General features: G+C 38.7%; 1 protein-coding gene across 2 annotated transcripts in view; it reads right to left on the reverse strand.

The window, feature by feature from the left end:
• Positions 1-189: 189 nt before the first annotated feature.
• Positions 190-16744, reverse strand: part of GLRB (glycine receptor beta) — a 50201-nt gene continuing 33646 nt past the window's right edge. For both annotated transcript variants that reach the window (XM_018071360.3, XM_029962419.1), the window contains 2 exons: positions 13247-13539; positions 190-2750 (listed from right to left, as the gene is read on the reverse strand). In XM_018071360.3, coding sequence (XP_017926849.1) covers positions 2454-2750; positions 13247-13539 — 590 coding nt within the window. In that variant the 3' untranslated portion in view covers positions 190-2453. The remainder of the gene's footprint in view (positions 2751-13246; positions 13540-16744) is intronic.

The following is a 16744-nucleotide window of genomic DNA, read 5'->3' on the forward strand; positions in this document are numbered from 1 at the left end:
CTGTTAAACTTTGCTTCTGGCCTTAGTTTTTGTGCTATAAGGAACAAAAAACCTTTATCTGAACAATATGCATTCCTTTTTCTTCCCTTTGTGTGAGTTGGAAAGCAATTACAGTGTATTATTGATTAAATGTTTTATGATAAAACACAAAAGCCATCAAGTAAGTAGGAAACCAAGAAGGAACAAAGATTAATTTAACAATAAAATTTATAATTGAGATTTTACAGATAGAATGTGGACACTAATTACAGATAAATCATTTAATAAGAGTTCCAACAAGAAAATTATCTTCCAAAATTCATATAATTTCCAACACAGGGTAATTATTTTCTTGCCTTCCAGTACTGTAAGAAAAAATACAAGTATGAGAATAAATAATGTCTATAAATATAGCACTCTGTATGTATAAAAGTTCCCTCTCCCTTCCTTCCTCTCCTATACTTTTCCTTATTGCTTCTTAGGAGTCTTTGACAATTCTGCAATTACCTTCAACCAAAAGAATTATTAAAATTTTGAAGCAGACCTTTAAAATATCCCTTCCCTCAGCCCTGGTTCAAGACAGCTCAGTAACAGCTGGGATTTTTCTTCCATTTCCTTGGATCATAAAGAAATCCAAAGGACAAACTGTGGCCACCTGGTAGAGTGGCTCCCTGAAACCCTCATGAGAAAGTGGCCAGGGAGCTGGTGAAAAACACGTGACCATTCTCTGAGGAGCAGATCTCTTCAACCCAAACATGATAAGTTGCAACCAGCCTGTGGATCACAAAGTGGCAGTGGTTAGAAGAGGCCCTGGGAACATGCAGGGCTGCCAGATGTCCAAGTGAAGCCGGTGTGGCATGCCATTGCTCTTCTTATATTCCCACTTTTGACCTTTTGGTTGTGCAGGCTTGCCACATGTGGACAACATTCTCATGGTGGAAAACACCCAAGTGATGCAACAGTCCGATTGTGGTGGCCTGCATTGGCTCAGCACATCCTGGGCATGCCAGAAATGTAGCATAAGTGGGACTGTTTCTGTTTCCACACTATGGAAGGCCTCATGTATTTAAATTAGTCCCTTCTGAGCCCAAGAGGCGCCAGTAACTCATGTTTCCTCTTATGAATTGCAAAGTTAGTGAGAACTGCCTTATTTTCATATTGCAACTAGTAACATGTACACATGTTGTAACTAGCTGTGGTGCCCCAGCTTTGCAAGCAGAGACATATTTCTCTGTGTACACTCTCATGGGCCGAGGCCAAGTCCCTGTGTTCTGAGAGAACACACGCTACTCAGATGCCTACATACATGCAGCTTCCTTTAGGCTGCATTTCATCGCATGACTTGCCCTTACAACGGATGTACCCTGGCATCCACAGGAGGCTCATGATATATTTAAGAGTCCTAGCCCCTTAGACCTTTGGACATGCTTTCACTCCTACGTGTTAGCTAGCACACAAACGAAAAAGGCATAATTAATGGTGAAAATAGGATTTCATTCTTGACAACTGGTTTGTTTAAAATGAAAGCTTTCAAGGGGATAAACAAAACAAGTCAAGTCAGATGTGTCCAATGCAACAACAACAAAAAAAAGTGACTTACACACTTGCCAGATGCTATAGAAGGACAAAATAATGTAAATGTAATGTAAAAATGTATAACAAACCTCATGCTGAACTGCATCTTGTGATTCCTCCCTAAAACTCCTGATACCTTTAGTCTAGAAAGTGGCTTGTTTGTTTTTGAGATATTGTATCTAGTTTGTGCCTAAAGAAACAGCAGTCAATATTTGGCCCAATGTTTTATTGTCAGCATATTCTCACGCACTTAAGTGTGCCTGCTTCATCGACACAATTGTTGGGTTTTTTTTTCCTAAATGAGCTGATTTTACAAAATTAGTAGTTCTCTGATCTTTATTTTTCCACATAGACAAGATCTGCTTATTTGATGCTGCCTTTACTTACAAAGTCTAAATAATATGAATTACATCTTAGCTTTTTCTTCAACAGTGCCATCTAAAATTATACAAGAACAAGATGTTTGGTGGGTGTTTTTTTCCCTCTGGAAGTCAGCAGAAAAGCTGTTAAATACTACATATACTAGAATACTGATTTTAATAATACTCAACGTGCACATCAGTTTCATTGTCAGAAACACTTTAAATTTCTGTATGTTACTAATAAGTGAAGAGCGTTATTCAGCTTTATAACGTAGTATGCATTGTCCTTCATATATATTCCTAAAGCAGGATGTGTGCTGTACATTTATATACAACGTTGGTCAGAGCACAGACATTGCAGTGTCATGCTTTCATTCAAATTTCAGATGCCATATGTTCAGTACAATCGCACGGCATCAAGATGCAACATATTGCTTTGCAAATGCAAATAATTTCACACAGTGGCCTTCATGACTGGGAAGGGATAATGAAATGGGATATATTTTATACATATGAAAAAAATAAATAAAAGATTTATCATAAATATATGGACCAGTATATGACGTTGAAGAACAAGAAGCAAAAAGGGAACAGTGCTCTTGCATAAAGATCAATTCTCTTTGCTGCTGATGGAATGACAGGCTTGGGAGGAGGAGGCTTCTTGTTGTTCTTGGCTTGAGATTTCCCGAGCCCATTGTTGACTTCAATGGGCTTCCCATAACAGTCATAATTTGATAATTCAAAATCTCTTGGCAAGCTTCCAACGATGCTGAAATCATTGGATCTCAGATCAGATTTCGAAGTGCAAACTTTTTTGCATCTGGTCTCACCAACCTATGAAATAAAGAGTGAGTGGAATCACAATGTACTCACCACATCCCATTAACAAACTTAATGCAGCTGCTAGAGAACACTGCAAACAAACATACAGGAAATTACTTGTTGATAGGGATACATTACATCAGCCTAATTTGCAGAATGGTTACGTTATAAAGTACTTAAGGATGATCAGTCAATCATATAAACTAATCCAAACATTCATAATTGTGTGATTTTTCATGCACAAGATGCCTCATGCTGTGCAATCTGCTATAGTTAGACTCCTTCATTTTAGGATGATAGAAGGGGAGGGAATATTTCTGTGGGGAGTATTTTTGGATATTAGTTCTGTGCTGATGAACCTGCAAGACAGATACTATTCAATACTTGCATTTTTCTGAGGTCTGGAAGCCATAGTCAGAATTAACCCTAAAATTCAATGTTTGCAATTAAATGCAGTCTTTTCTGGTTCTAAATAGTTGCCAGCTAAAGATCCTATACCTCATCCTAAGGTGACTGCCTTGCATAGCGAGAAGGCACTTTCTTTGTGCCTGCAGTACTTGGTGCCTCTTTAAAGACAAGTAACACAGATCTGACACCGTTCTCAGCACTCGCCATCCATATACTGTGTTTAACCAGGAAATCTAAATCCAAATACAGAATACCCATGTTTCCTGTAGCTCCATCAGTACTCTTGGGGGTGAAGTACTACTGTGCTATGCATTGTCTGTTACAGACCAGCCAACAGTTCTGGCATAGATAATGAACATTCAGAAAAAAAATTTATTTGATGCCTTTCAAACTCATGTGGCTTTTTTTTGTGGGGAAAAAAAAAAAGATTCCTATATTTCCTTCCTTAGACTTTATAAAGCTTTTATCTCAGTTCAACACATCTCTAGGAGGACCAACCTCACACTGCTCAGGGAGCTTGAAGTGATTTAAAGACTACTTGCAAGACACTGTGTTTTGTGACTTGGGTAAACCTCTCCCAAATTTCATTTCAATTGGACTACTCAGTAAAGTAGGGGAAAAAAGGGAAAAGAATACAGATTACGAATTTGTTCACATATATAACCCGACCGTTAGTCAAAAAAATGCTGGATCACAAATCAGGCTATACACATGGGCAACTCACATAAACACAAGTTTAACTAAGGTTTCCTAGAGCCACTGGTCCACTAAAAGTTGGTTCTTCCAAAAGCTGCCTGTCCTTTCTTTCCATTAGTCTGTCTCTCCTCCACAGTGCCTTCAGGTATTTTATGCTCAGCTGTCTCCACCTTTGGTTTTCTGCAGTCTTTGGCTGATAGTTTGGGATATTTACATAATTATATTTTTGTAAAATAATAATAGTGAAATACAGTACCAGACTTATGGATGAATGAAAAACATTCTGAAGAATATAATCAGCTTCTCTATGACAACTGACAAAGTATTCTGCATGGAAAGAACTAAGGCAGAGAGGAAGAGACCTAAACTTTGAGTAGGGTTTTTTTACTCTCATTATTGACAATGCTGATGCAAGGTGGAAGAGAAGCATGGCTCTGTTCCCTCTACAAACAGTGGACACACCTCCCCAGATTTGCCAGAGTTATATTTTTCAGGAAAACAGTAAATTTTGAAACTGATACACTAAAACTGAGGCTCAAGTTTGTCCTGACCACAGCCAGGACAGGGTTAATTTTTTGCAGTATGTGGGAGGGGGCATAGCTAGGGCACAGATATTATTCCATACCACCTCACATCATTGCTGTGGGTGGGGTAAAGGGAAGAAGAGGTTCCTTCTGGTCGACAAAACATGGCAGAGAGTTTTCATAGGAAGTTTTCCATGTGAATAATTTCTTTTCTTATACCTTTTGTTATTAATGTTGTTGCTGTTTCTTATCTCATTGCTGTATCCAGTAAATTGTTCTTATCTCAACCCATGATCTTTGCCCTTTGTGCCTCCAATTGGAGGGGGAGGGGGAGTGGTGCATGGTTTTAGTGGGACTACTAAATTGAAGAACACCATTCCTAAACCTCAGGAAGGTTACACACAAAATTAAGATTCCAGGTCACAAAAAAGAAAAACAAGATAGGTATTCCCTGATGGTAAGGCAAAACTACACATACAAATTTCCTGCAACTGTTTCCCAGTCATCAAAGAGCTGACAGCCTGGGACAGTGTTCATTATTGAAGTAGTAGGGGCAAACTGTCTATTAAGGTGGTCACTAACACACAGATAAACATGATTATGTGGCCCTGCGTGACATGATGCTGTTAGTCACTGATCCAGGACGTTCCTTCCAATCAGATCATAACCCAGGATATAGGTAATAAAGATGTAAAGCAGACTCTTGTGCAATGGAAAGGGAACTTGTGAGACTGCGGTGCATGTTAACTGAAGAGTCACAGGAATATTACATTTTTTTCCATGGTCAAAACTAATAAGATTTAGTAAGGCCACTACAAGAAATAGAATCATGTATGAAATTATAAGCCTCCTTTTGGATTTGCAAACTTGCAATGCATTCCTCATACTACCAGCAATAAATTGTAAAATTCAGTGACGCTAATTGTAGCCTAAGTGCTCTCATTTATAACACAGAATATTCCTGTTCCAACTGCAGTATCTAGAGAGTGCTCCCCTAAAGGCTGTTACAAGTCAGTTCTCATTCACTTGCAGGCCTGAGAGAATGAATTCTAGGTCACCTCTGCCTTATAAGCAGAAAAGTGTTCACAGCATGTTCACACAGAACTCTGCTTAGTTCAGTGTCAGCTGGAGTACTGATTTATCAGGGTGACACAATTTTCCTTGTAAGAGTAGCCTGGCCCAAATTTTTCTTTAATAAGTATATATTATTTTTGAAAATAATTTAATTCATTTCCCTGGGTTTACAAATCTGTCATGCTTCCATTTTCTACACTCAGCAACTGCCTAGCCATACTTTCAAATTTCTTCTCATACATCTCTTCAACTCTCCAATATTTCTGTTGTTTTAATTTAAATTTGCTGCAGTTGACTTACAGCTTTCCCTAAACAAAGTCAGTTAATATATATTAACTATAGATAATATATATTTCTCTGCCTTTTATTCATTTTGTCTTAGTCTGTGCTAGAAGCCTAATAATAATCCTAACAATGCCTCTGTTGCTTCTGGTGCTCCTCCTCGCTTTCCACATTTACTGCCCAAACACTTAGCAAAGGCTACAGGAACCATTTCTGTGAAAAACGATACTGCAGGGCTTGATTTTAGAGTACTGCACTGAAGATGTGTAAAGAAAGTAAAGTGTTGTTAAATGATATATCCTTTTGACTTCATCCTGACACAGAAAATATTTGATATCGTTTGCCTTATCCTGCCCATGACTTGTGGGCAGACCCACAGGTTTGATGCTTCCATCGGATTTATGGGGTTTCCCCTGCAGGGGATGGGGAGCAGTTGTTTGGGAAGGGAAGGCTGTTGGGATAGTGTAGGGCCATCCCATGCCCCCAAAGGAACTCGGCATCCATTCCTTGTCCCTCTGGCATGGATGTGAGGGGGCCAAGGGGGACACAGGAACATGACGTGACTCTTGGGGCTTGGACCAAAACACAGACCTAATTCCTTGTTTCTTCCAGGATTGGGCCACCTTGTCTAGGTTTGGTGTGATGGACAGGACATCTGTCTTTTGATGAAGACCTCCGAAGTACCTAAAAATGTGATGATCCTTTCTCACCTTTTACAAAATTCAGGCTAAGCAGTGCTCACTGCCAAGTTCAGAACCTGCCACTGCTCCAGAGCTGCAGCGTGTGTGCCTCTGCAGTGGGGCTCAGAAAGGCTTTGGCTGCAAAATCAGGGGAATAATGTGAGAAGAAAATGGGGAAAGAGGAGAAGGAATACCTGCTGCCTGTGCATGCAGACTGGCAAGCAGAGGGAATTAACTCCCCATCGCTGCCTCTGCTGATTCTGTGCTCCTCCTCACTTTCCACATTTACTGCCCAAACTAGTTACATTAGATTTTCCTTTAAAAACATCCAGAATGGAGAATTTTTTCCATGACCTCGTTCCCCACAAACATATGTACCTTATTTCTAACCTGAATTTATTTGGCTTCAATATTCAGTCATGAGGCATGACTATAGTTAGTCTATTAACTGCTGGTACTTACAGATGGTAACAAATCTAACCTTGATTTTGCATAATTCAGATGATGAATCCAGGCCAAGTCAAATGTTCTTAAGCCAAGTCAAATGTTCTTAATAGTTTCTTACCTTCACATCATTATCTTTGTAAACCTAATTGATAATACTTTAAAAAATTATATTCAGTTTGATTAAATCAATAAACACACATATCAGCTTTAATTTCACTGACCCATTTTAAATTTATTAGCTAACATGGGGTCGAATGATGTATAATGTTAAAGATAATTAATACTTACAAATAATAATTATTAGTCAGCCCCCTGTATGCTATGCAATATTCTCCACTGATTGGTGTCAAAATTATTCATATTTTGCCACTTAGCCTTTAAAAGTACTGGCACAAAGTTAGCTTCTTGCTGTATTTTGGAACCCTCCCAGTTTTAAAGGATTTATTAAAAAATCAACTTTAATGTTCCACAGTACTCATAGACCAGCTCTTCAAAAAATCCTAGATGCAACTTAAGCTGAAATCTTGATTGTAAAACATCTAACTTTAATAGCTATTGTTTAACATTCTCTTTAGCTACTGTGAATGAGAGCTATTTATTATTGGATTGAATATATCTGGCTTTTCCACAAACATAAAGCAGAATATTTGTTCAACACTTTTCCCTTTTCAGCTAATTCTTGATTCTTACAGCATCTCTACCTAGTATAGGACCATTACTCTTCTTACTAGGTTGTGTATTCTTGCTATATATGCAAAGTAACTTCCTATTGCCCTCAGTTATGCCAAGCATATATCTTTTTTCTTACCTACACCTATTATCTACACCTATTTTCTTGATTTCAACTTACATTAATTGTTATCACCTTCCACTTGCCAGTGAGAAGAAAAGAGACATGCTTGAAGCTGAGTTAGTTTTAAAAATTTGGGGAGTTTGTTTTCAATTGTGCTGTTTGATAGGTCTTGGTGGGCTTTTTTCCCATTAGTATAGCTTCACTTCTGGTCTGCAACTGTTTTGAACAGTGTTAGATAGTTCACCAGCATAATTCATATTTTTTGATTAAATTCTTCCAGCTAGATGAGATAGTTCTCAAATTTGTGAAATCTGACATTTCACAGCACCAAAAATACCAGGACTTGATTCAATTTGTTTTGTGCAACTAGAATAAAGATCCTTTTCAACTGACTGTTCCTCCTGTGATCAAGTCCTCTTCATCCATCAGGATGAAGTGTAATAAAAAAACTCTAATTTTCGACTCAAGAATTTTTGAGAGCAGAAATGTATTGTCCTTTATTCCCAGCAAAGCTTCAGACATGCTACAGCAGCCTCTCAAGCTCAGCACGTGTCCCTCAGGCTGACGTGCTTTCCTACTGTAATGCTGCATTCTCTGCCCTACACAGCACATCTTCCTTGCCACCTTTGCTGTTGCACCCAACCTCTTTTTGGCATGCAGATCTATGACAAATCCTGCTAGTTGTGTAAGTCTTTCATACAAGATAAAGGAGGAGTTTTCTAACAAGCTCTGTCATTAATCTTTCTTGCACTTGTTTTGAGCTCTTCTCTTGCTCTTGTCATAATGATAGATGTAGATCATCAATAATATAATGATTGTTTAGTCAGACTGAGTATATTTTCCAGTGCTGCACAGCAAGAATTTGCTACCACGTTCCAAATACTCCTTGCAAAGTACAGAAGAAAAAATATTAATGCATAAAATATCACAGTATCACAGCATAGCTGAGGTTGGCAGGGACCTTTGGGGATCATCTAGTCCAACCCCCAGCTCAAAGCAGACTGCTCGGGGTCTTTTTACAGCCATGTTTGGAATTATCTCCAAGGATGAATACATGAGTCACTGGAGCAGAAAGTACCTACTCTGTACCTGAAATGCTGTCAGGAACTATTAAAATAGGCTGCAGCCTGTGGTTTTGTGTACAAGGTAAAATGTAAAATGGGTTTCTGGTGGTTCTGCAATAAAAATTTGAGTCTGGAGTGCCACTCAAGGGAAAAAGACAATACAGGAAGATCAGGTCACCACAGGTCAACACCAATGGTCAGGTGTATTATAAATCAGTAGAGATGAACATAACCCATATTAGATTTCAGAGCCTAGATGTGGCTCTGACAAGACAAAGCAAGCAATAGCACCGCTTCTTTTTAAAAATAACTGGGATTAGGGCTATTACCACCACTTGCATAGCGCTATTCATCATCTGCCAGAACCATTCTTTTAGCAAATGTTCTCTCCAGTCATTAGCACATTATCTGTGGGGGACAGCTTCTATAAATGGGCTTGATGAAAATGTGACTTTTCAAATCGAGGGGTGTTATAGTTAACAGGGCAATCTCTCCCTGTAATCACGTCAGCAGTGAAAGCAAAAAGAAACTGATTCATCTTCAAAACATTTCCCTTTTTGCTTGTTTTTCTCACTGTACGATGTTGCATTGCTAGGAAACACATGCGAACTCCTACTGAGGCTTCCCAACAAAAAGCCTCAACTGAAAGCAGTTATCACCAGGTTGCATAATTTTCTCCTCTACTTAGAACAGCATCTACTTGCAGCCGCTATGAGCTAAGGGAGCCAAGCTGTACTTTTTCATGGCCTTTTGTCTGTAAATGCATAGCCATTGCTGCTTCTAGAAAAACACCTCAGAAGTGCTTATGTTGAATTTTCTCTTTTTTTTAATACAGATTCAGGGTTATCTTGACAGATAGACCTCTTGGCTTTAATCAGACAGTCATATTGATAAACCTCTGGGTTTAAAATGGCACTGACATTTCAAGGGTTTCTGTTGCAGGGAGCATGACTCATAAAGCATGGACTCGGGGTGTTGGCGAACACTAGCAACATGCAGCTTTTACACAAGCCAGTACCCAGGATTTGGTGGAGAGGAGAAGCAGGTACACATCCATGGAAGCCTTCCTCGATCTTTAGGTGATTGGTAAATTGTGAGCTCTGTTTTCACCCTGACATCTTTCACTGTCACTGCTGGTGACCATGAGCACTGACTCTACTGACACAGTGCTGAAAGTGAAAACTTCCAGAGGACCCTTACAGGTTCTGCTACACACGATCTCTTCTCCTAGCCTTCCATCATGAATTACATTAACCTTTCATGTTTAGGATATACTGAAAATTTTATCCCTTTACCCAATTTCTTGTCATAAATATGGAAAAATAGCTGCCTGTGTTTTAAGTATTATCATGTGTTTTTGTTACGGTTGTTTTTTACTAATCAAACATGCCAGGTCTCCAAATCAGATGCCATTTTAACTTTCACAAATGGACCAAGCACATGAAAACAAGTTCTTTCATGAAGGCTAGAATCAGGAACGACTGATCACTCCACTTGCTTCCCTGTGCTCCCTCTGATCCCCCTCCCACCTAGGGCCTTCCTAACCCAGCAACTCCCCTGTACCTTACATACAGGCCCCTTCCCCAAATCTCCTGCAGAGACATCACCGCTGCAATGCTGCAAAAGCAGCAACAGCCCAACTTGCTGCTCAGGGAATGGTAGCAAACTGCCACAGCACTGGGATAGAGGGCATTTTAAAGAGAAATAAAGTAATTTCTCTTTTAAAATTTGGTTCCCCTTTAATAACTTACAGATATATATCAGTAACATTCAGTTAATGTTTCAAAATATGTAAGTGCTTCATTTAAACTGCAGAAACACTTACAAATGGAATTATTTATACTCTCTGTTTTTTCCCACTTGGAGTTTTTGCTTCTATGTCTTCTCTGTTGGCTTTACTTTTGAGTCCCATCTGGTCTATCCACTGTTTCAAGCTGACATTTCCAGATACACCCTCAGTCACTTTTGCCTAAGTACCATCTCCTATGTGGAAAATGAAAACATCCTCGAATATTTCTACAGGATGCATACTCATTTCAGGGTGCAGTTCTAAGTTGTCCTTTTTCTTTAGTTGTCCTAAAGCTACACATCAGGTCACCCAAGTCTTTCCAGACATTTAACAAAGTATTTTCTTTTTCCTCTCACACAATCCTATATGACCCTGATGGTCATATAGAGTGCTGGTACAGCACTCTGGCCTCTTTTTGTTTCGTATTCTTTATGCCTTTCAACATACAGTTTTTTTCCACTACCTGTTTCTTTAATGTTTCTGTCCCTTGCATATTTGCCATATGACGAATGCATTCTCTACTTGATCACTGCTAGGTCTGTATGGGAGCAATCCAAATTTCCTGAGGCAGGTCTAGTTTTGGATTAGGAGTCAGAACTACCAAAAGATTTACACCTGCTTTGATTTAGGACTTTAGTAGAGGCTTTTGCATGGCTGAGAACTTTCAAAGTACTCCTACACAGTAGCTGGTTCAGAGAGGGAGTTTTCAGCTAGGCAGATTTATAGTTTTCAAATGTATAAAATGTAGCATCACCATCCTACCACATCCTGATGTCAAATGATTCATTGGTCTGGGACCTTTTTCTATCTCAGCCTGGTCATCTTCCCAGAAATTACCAGCCCAGGATACCTTTCCTCTGGCAGGTTGTGTTTCAAAGCAGGCAGATGAATTCCAGCTGGATGACTAGTTATGAGCCACTCAGCCATGTGACCGACTTTTATAGCAATGAATACCTATTTTCACCATGTCTCGGTAAACAATTTTTTTGTAATTCTCTGTATAAAGATCATCAGAAGGTACTGGAATGTTAAAGGTCTCTCATAACAAACTGGGAAGACCCTGAAAAGTGCAGGTCAAACATGAAAAGCTGACGCTGACATTTCAAGATTGTGGAGGGGAGACACTATGAGATCTTGGAAGGCAGATTGAAGTCTAAATTCTCAGAACCTTCAGCTTGCTGCTAGACACCAGTCATGGGGAATGTTGCTGAACTTCTGTGGACAGTGATTCTCCTTCCTCTAAGTCTTAAAATCCACTGTACACTCAGTGCCTTCTTGAAAAAAAATTAAAAGATGAAAGGACAACAGACATAATAAAAGATATAGTTTTGTTCCCTGTATAGGTATGACAACAGCACCTGAAACGGTGTACACACCAAGGAGAATCAGTAATTTAGCAATTCACACTACTGAAAAACTATAATTTTTTGTTAAATTTGCCATTGATCAAGCTGAACACTTAGCACTTTTTAAATACTTGAAATAGGAAAAATATATTTTATGCTGCTTTGCTGGATTGCTGCAACTATTTTGTCACAAGAAACAGTTGAATTTGGGACCTGCAAATTGCTGAACACAAAAATATCACATTCATTCAGGGAAAGCAAATCTATAGCAGAGCCATCTTTCTACTCAGTTCCCATGTTGCCTGGGCTTGGAGAATTACTTGTGACACAAGTCAAAGCAGTCATGGGGTTGCTCTGAGTTGAGTCTAGTTGCCTGCCAAAACAGTTCCCAGAGATTCTTCTGCCAGATGAGAATTATGGTAATTAAGTGCACTGCCCTGCAATACCTGCAGTTCTTCTGGACTGGGGGTAATTAGTTATCAATGCCAGCTTGATACTAGGACAGGGTTTTGGCCACTCTGGCATAAACTACTTCTTCCTTAAAGAAAGATAAAAGTTAAATTGTACCAATAGTATCACTTGGATCTGGCCTCATAGCTTTACTTTATACAAAAAAATTGCTGAGTCATTGAAAAGGAGAAGCCAAATTCATACTACACATACTGTAGCATAATGTATTTTCTTCTGCAGAATAAATGTCAAATAAATATCACTGAGGACCGAGGGCAGTTGGCCTGTGATGTCTGATAACTCTTGGAGCACAAACAAGGACTTCTACAATAACAGGAATACAGCAACATGATAGAAAACTTTGGCTTGAGCAAAGATGTACGTCATCTTTGTCCTTATAATGATATCTGAATGACTTACACATAAATGCTATCTGGCTACAAAAGAAATGCAGGAACTGTTTGACAGACAAAGAGACCTGACTTTTGTTTATAGATGCCAAGACTTCTGGATTCCTGGCTTCATAGATGCTTGACATACAATGCAGTGCAGCTGTGGCTATCCGGGGGAAAGCAATGAGCTGGGCGTTATTTGAGTATGGTCTCAGCAAATACTGTCTAAGAGTTCTGTCCTCTGAATAGTTACAGTTTGACAGCTGCTATTTATTATGAGAAAAATAGCAACTGTAAAGTTGCTTGCTACTTTATTTACCTGAAGCTTAGCAGCAACCATGGTGCTAGGATATTAAAAGACAAATTTTTCATTTAGTACATCTGACTCCAAATCACTAGGGACCAATTGGTCACGTTTCTAGTCATTAGTTACCAGCACATTTTTGATGTCTTGGTCACTTCTAAAATTAAGCACTATTCAAAACTATTACTAGAGTATACTCCTGGAATTGTTTTAATAGAGGATAATGCTGATTTTGTGTACAGATTTTTGCAGCTCCTACCTGTAAAGTGCTGATGTGGACAGGAGTCCCTGTGCCATTCACAGTGTTCTTCTTGGCAGCATTTCCACCCTTCCCTTCCGCTTGCTCTGCCTTGGCAATCTTTGCTTTTTCAGCTTCAATTCTCTTTGGATTGTTTAGCATTACCTGAACCACAGCATACTCCACCAGGGATGCAAAGCCAAAGAGAAGACAGACAATCAGCCAGACATCTAAGGCCTTCACGTAAGACACTTTGGGAAGTTCAGCAGCAAGAGTGGTACATTCAGATGCCAAGCTGAGCACTGAGAAAATACCTACAAAAAGAAAAAACAACATATTGATTAAGAAAACTTTCTCTCATTGATACTGGCTGTGCTCTTCCTCTGAAACAGACAATAGTGAATGATGTTTTGTAACAGTGAATGGGACTTCACAATGTGGTTGGTGCAGTAGGTGTACAAAGTGCACATGCCTTCAGTTCATGAACATATTAAACTGAACACTTATGTAGGATATTGCAGTTAATGGTGAATTATTAAGTATCTTCATTTTATAAACAGAGAAACAAGTAAGTGAGGCTAAACTGGTTGTTGTGGTTATTGTGCCCCAACACACAGCTGGGAAATGGGCTTTCCAAAGACTTATCTTACAATGTGCAAGTCTGGGAAGGTGGAAAAGAAATATATGACTCTTAAACCAAAAGACTCCAAGTCCTTTAAATTAGACTACCATTGTCCCAGAAATCTGAACTGTGCTGCAGCAGGAGCAATTCTCTGAATGACCTGTTCACGGGTGTGATATTCAAACCTTAGCTGAAAGGGAAATTTTGCTGAAGAGCAGAGCTGTGTGAGCACATCACAAAGTCTGTGTTCCCGATTCACTGTGAAGATGAAAACACTGAGGTGACTGAGGGTCTACAATCATTTCCTATTTGAGCTTCCAGGACCTAGAGGAAGCTTTCTAGATAAAGGGCATTTCATGAAGCCCTTATCATGTACAAAAACGCACATGTGCAAAGGCTGTTGAAAGGTCACACTCGTGGATTTCAACAAGCATTTCTCCTAATAAGGTTTCCAAATGTCACCATCCACAGAAGGCTCACATCCCAAGAGATAAAATACAAGCCTGATCTCACAGAAAGATTTCTCACAGGGTCCTCTGAAAAGAGAACAGTAGTATGAACAGCTACTTTTGGAAAAAGCTAACTTTAGAAATGGCTGTCAAGGGGGAAAACTTAGTTCAACCTCCAAGTTCAGAATGTCCCATTTTGGTTTTGTGAATGCTAATGATAAAAAGCTTTACTTATGAGTGGGCGGCTTAATGAAATATAATTGACATCCATAGAAAATGTTGGTCAAAAAGAGATATTCAGTTAGTCTCAACTACATTTCTTATACCGGTCACATGTGCTATCCAAAGCATAAAAAATTTTGTCATTCATAGGGAGATAATTTTCTTCAGATAGATTTTAAGTAACTGAGGATGTGAAAATATTAATTATATTGAAAATATCTGTATTTGCCTATGAAAATATTCAATTCTAGTTGATCATAAACAACACATTCTTTTGCTACTGTTCCTATTTGGATTTCAGTAAAATCGACATGATACTTTATCTGGCATTAATCTCAAATGGGCAATTCACTAGCTGCTAAAACACTGAAGCGTAAAGAAATGTTTACAGTCATGCAATTTTAAACCACAGAAATTTATGATGTTTTATTTATAAATGTGTGGTATCGATGGATCACTGTAAAGCTGGATTTTTTTTTGTCCATGGGGATAATACAGAATGGGCAGATGCATTACCTCAGAACAGAATGATATGGTAAATACTAAACAGACAATCCTCAGTGTCCACTCTGGCTTATTTTCCATCTATTGTATCTGAAGCATTAAGGTACAAACGTGCCTATAAGGATAGAAAGTAAGCATAGAATACTTCTTTAAAAAAAAAATTATTTTCACTTGCCAACACCTGCTGGCTGGGGATGGATCACAAAAAACCTTCAATAAGAAGTACAAATAAGGCTGTACTGCCTCTTAACATATACAGGACACATCTGCCTATGTCCAGCATGCTGTTTGAATAACCCTTACTCTGAATAACCAAATTAACCAATGATATGGACTGGCTCAACATCTTGGATATAGCAATTTTTTCCTACTGACTTTAGAAGTGTTTACTATCTTAATATGTGAGTTTTATTATCATGCCTGGTGCCAAAAAATTGTACACCAACTTTTTAGACCTTAAAATACTATATCTTACATTATTCGATTGAATTCTACAGAACTAACTTAGAAGTTCTAGTAGCTGAAAATATTTTTGTGGAGCTTTCATTGTTCATGAATTTTCATCACTCATTTCAGCTGAGGCCATGGTGACCAGCAGCTAATTCCATTTTTCTGGATTCTTACAATGAAAGGTTCATTCTCAGAGTCTAAGAAGCTTCTAGGTTTTCAAGGTAACAATAAAGCGAGACAGAAGCACATAAATATTCTATTAAGCAATCATTTGCTGCCTGATGAGAGTTGGCATGGCCTTGGAGACCCTAGTACCAGAGCTGTAAGTCATGCCTCTGGCAGCAGCTGCACTAGGTGCCTACCTAGCACAGTCCAAAGCTTAAGGCTGAAATGTGAGTGAGGAGCATGAAGAAATAAACTGAAAGATTAGTTATTAAAAAAAAAAAAGGGGACACAAAAAAAATCTCTCCTTTTCTTCTTAGGGAGTACTAAAGAGAAAGGACCTAGAGCTCCTTCCTCCACACTTGCAAAGTAAAGGGAAAGCTGGCATTTTTAGGAAATACCTCTGCACTTTTTCCCCTAGTGTGGCATCCCTCTTGATGACAAAATTTGATTTTATCAGTATGGTTAGTTAGCTTCCAGTCTAAAGCATGATTGTACAGAGCTACTTTTTTAAAAAATGACCTACGGTAACATGTAAATGTCTGAAAATGCCAGTTCAGCATAGCATTTCAGCACATGCCAGAGAAATAAATCTCCCTTTTTTTGAATCTAACCAATTTACTGACCTCAGCACTATCTCCTGACAGTAAATTCCACAGGTTAATTATGTGCAGTAAAAAATAATATTTTCTGGTTTAAATTGCTGCTTTAAAAATGCCTGGGTTCATCTTACTAATGTTATTGAAAAAGCTAATATTCTGACTTGCTTTCTGTTAAATTTGATATCTCTAGTACATTCTCTTCTCTCATTAATCTCCATAAACTAAAAGACATCATCTTGCCAATCCATCTTCATATTAGGGTTGTAACATATATCTTTATGCCTTTCCTTTGAAACCCTACAGTTGTTACAATTTTATAAAATAAATGACTAGAACTAAGAGAGATCTGAGGACAAGAGTGATGAGTGGCGAGTGGTGCGTGCCTGGCTGCAGACCTAGCTGTCCTTTGTATGGGGGGAACACACCATTGATCACTATTCCAAGCTTTTAGTTACCCTGTTGTGCCCCCACCTTCACTCTGGACCAATGCTTCATTCTGCCAGGCCAC

Source organism: Manacus vitellinus, unplaced genomic scaffold (genome assembly GCF_001715985.3).
Source record: "Manacus vitellinus isolate BGI_N305 unplaced genomic scaffold, ASM171598v3 scaffold_0_pilon, whole genome shotgun sequence".
In the NCBI taxonomy this organism is placed as follows: domain Eukaryota; kingdom Metazoa; phylum Chordata; class Aves; order Passeriformes; family Pipridae; genus Manacus; species Manacus vitellinus.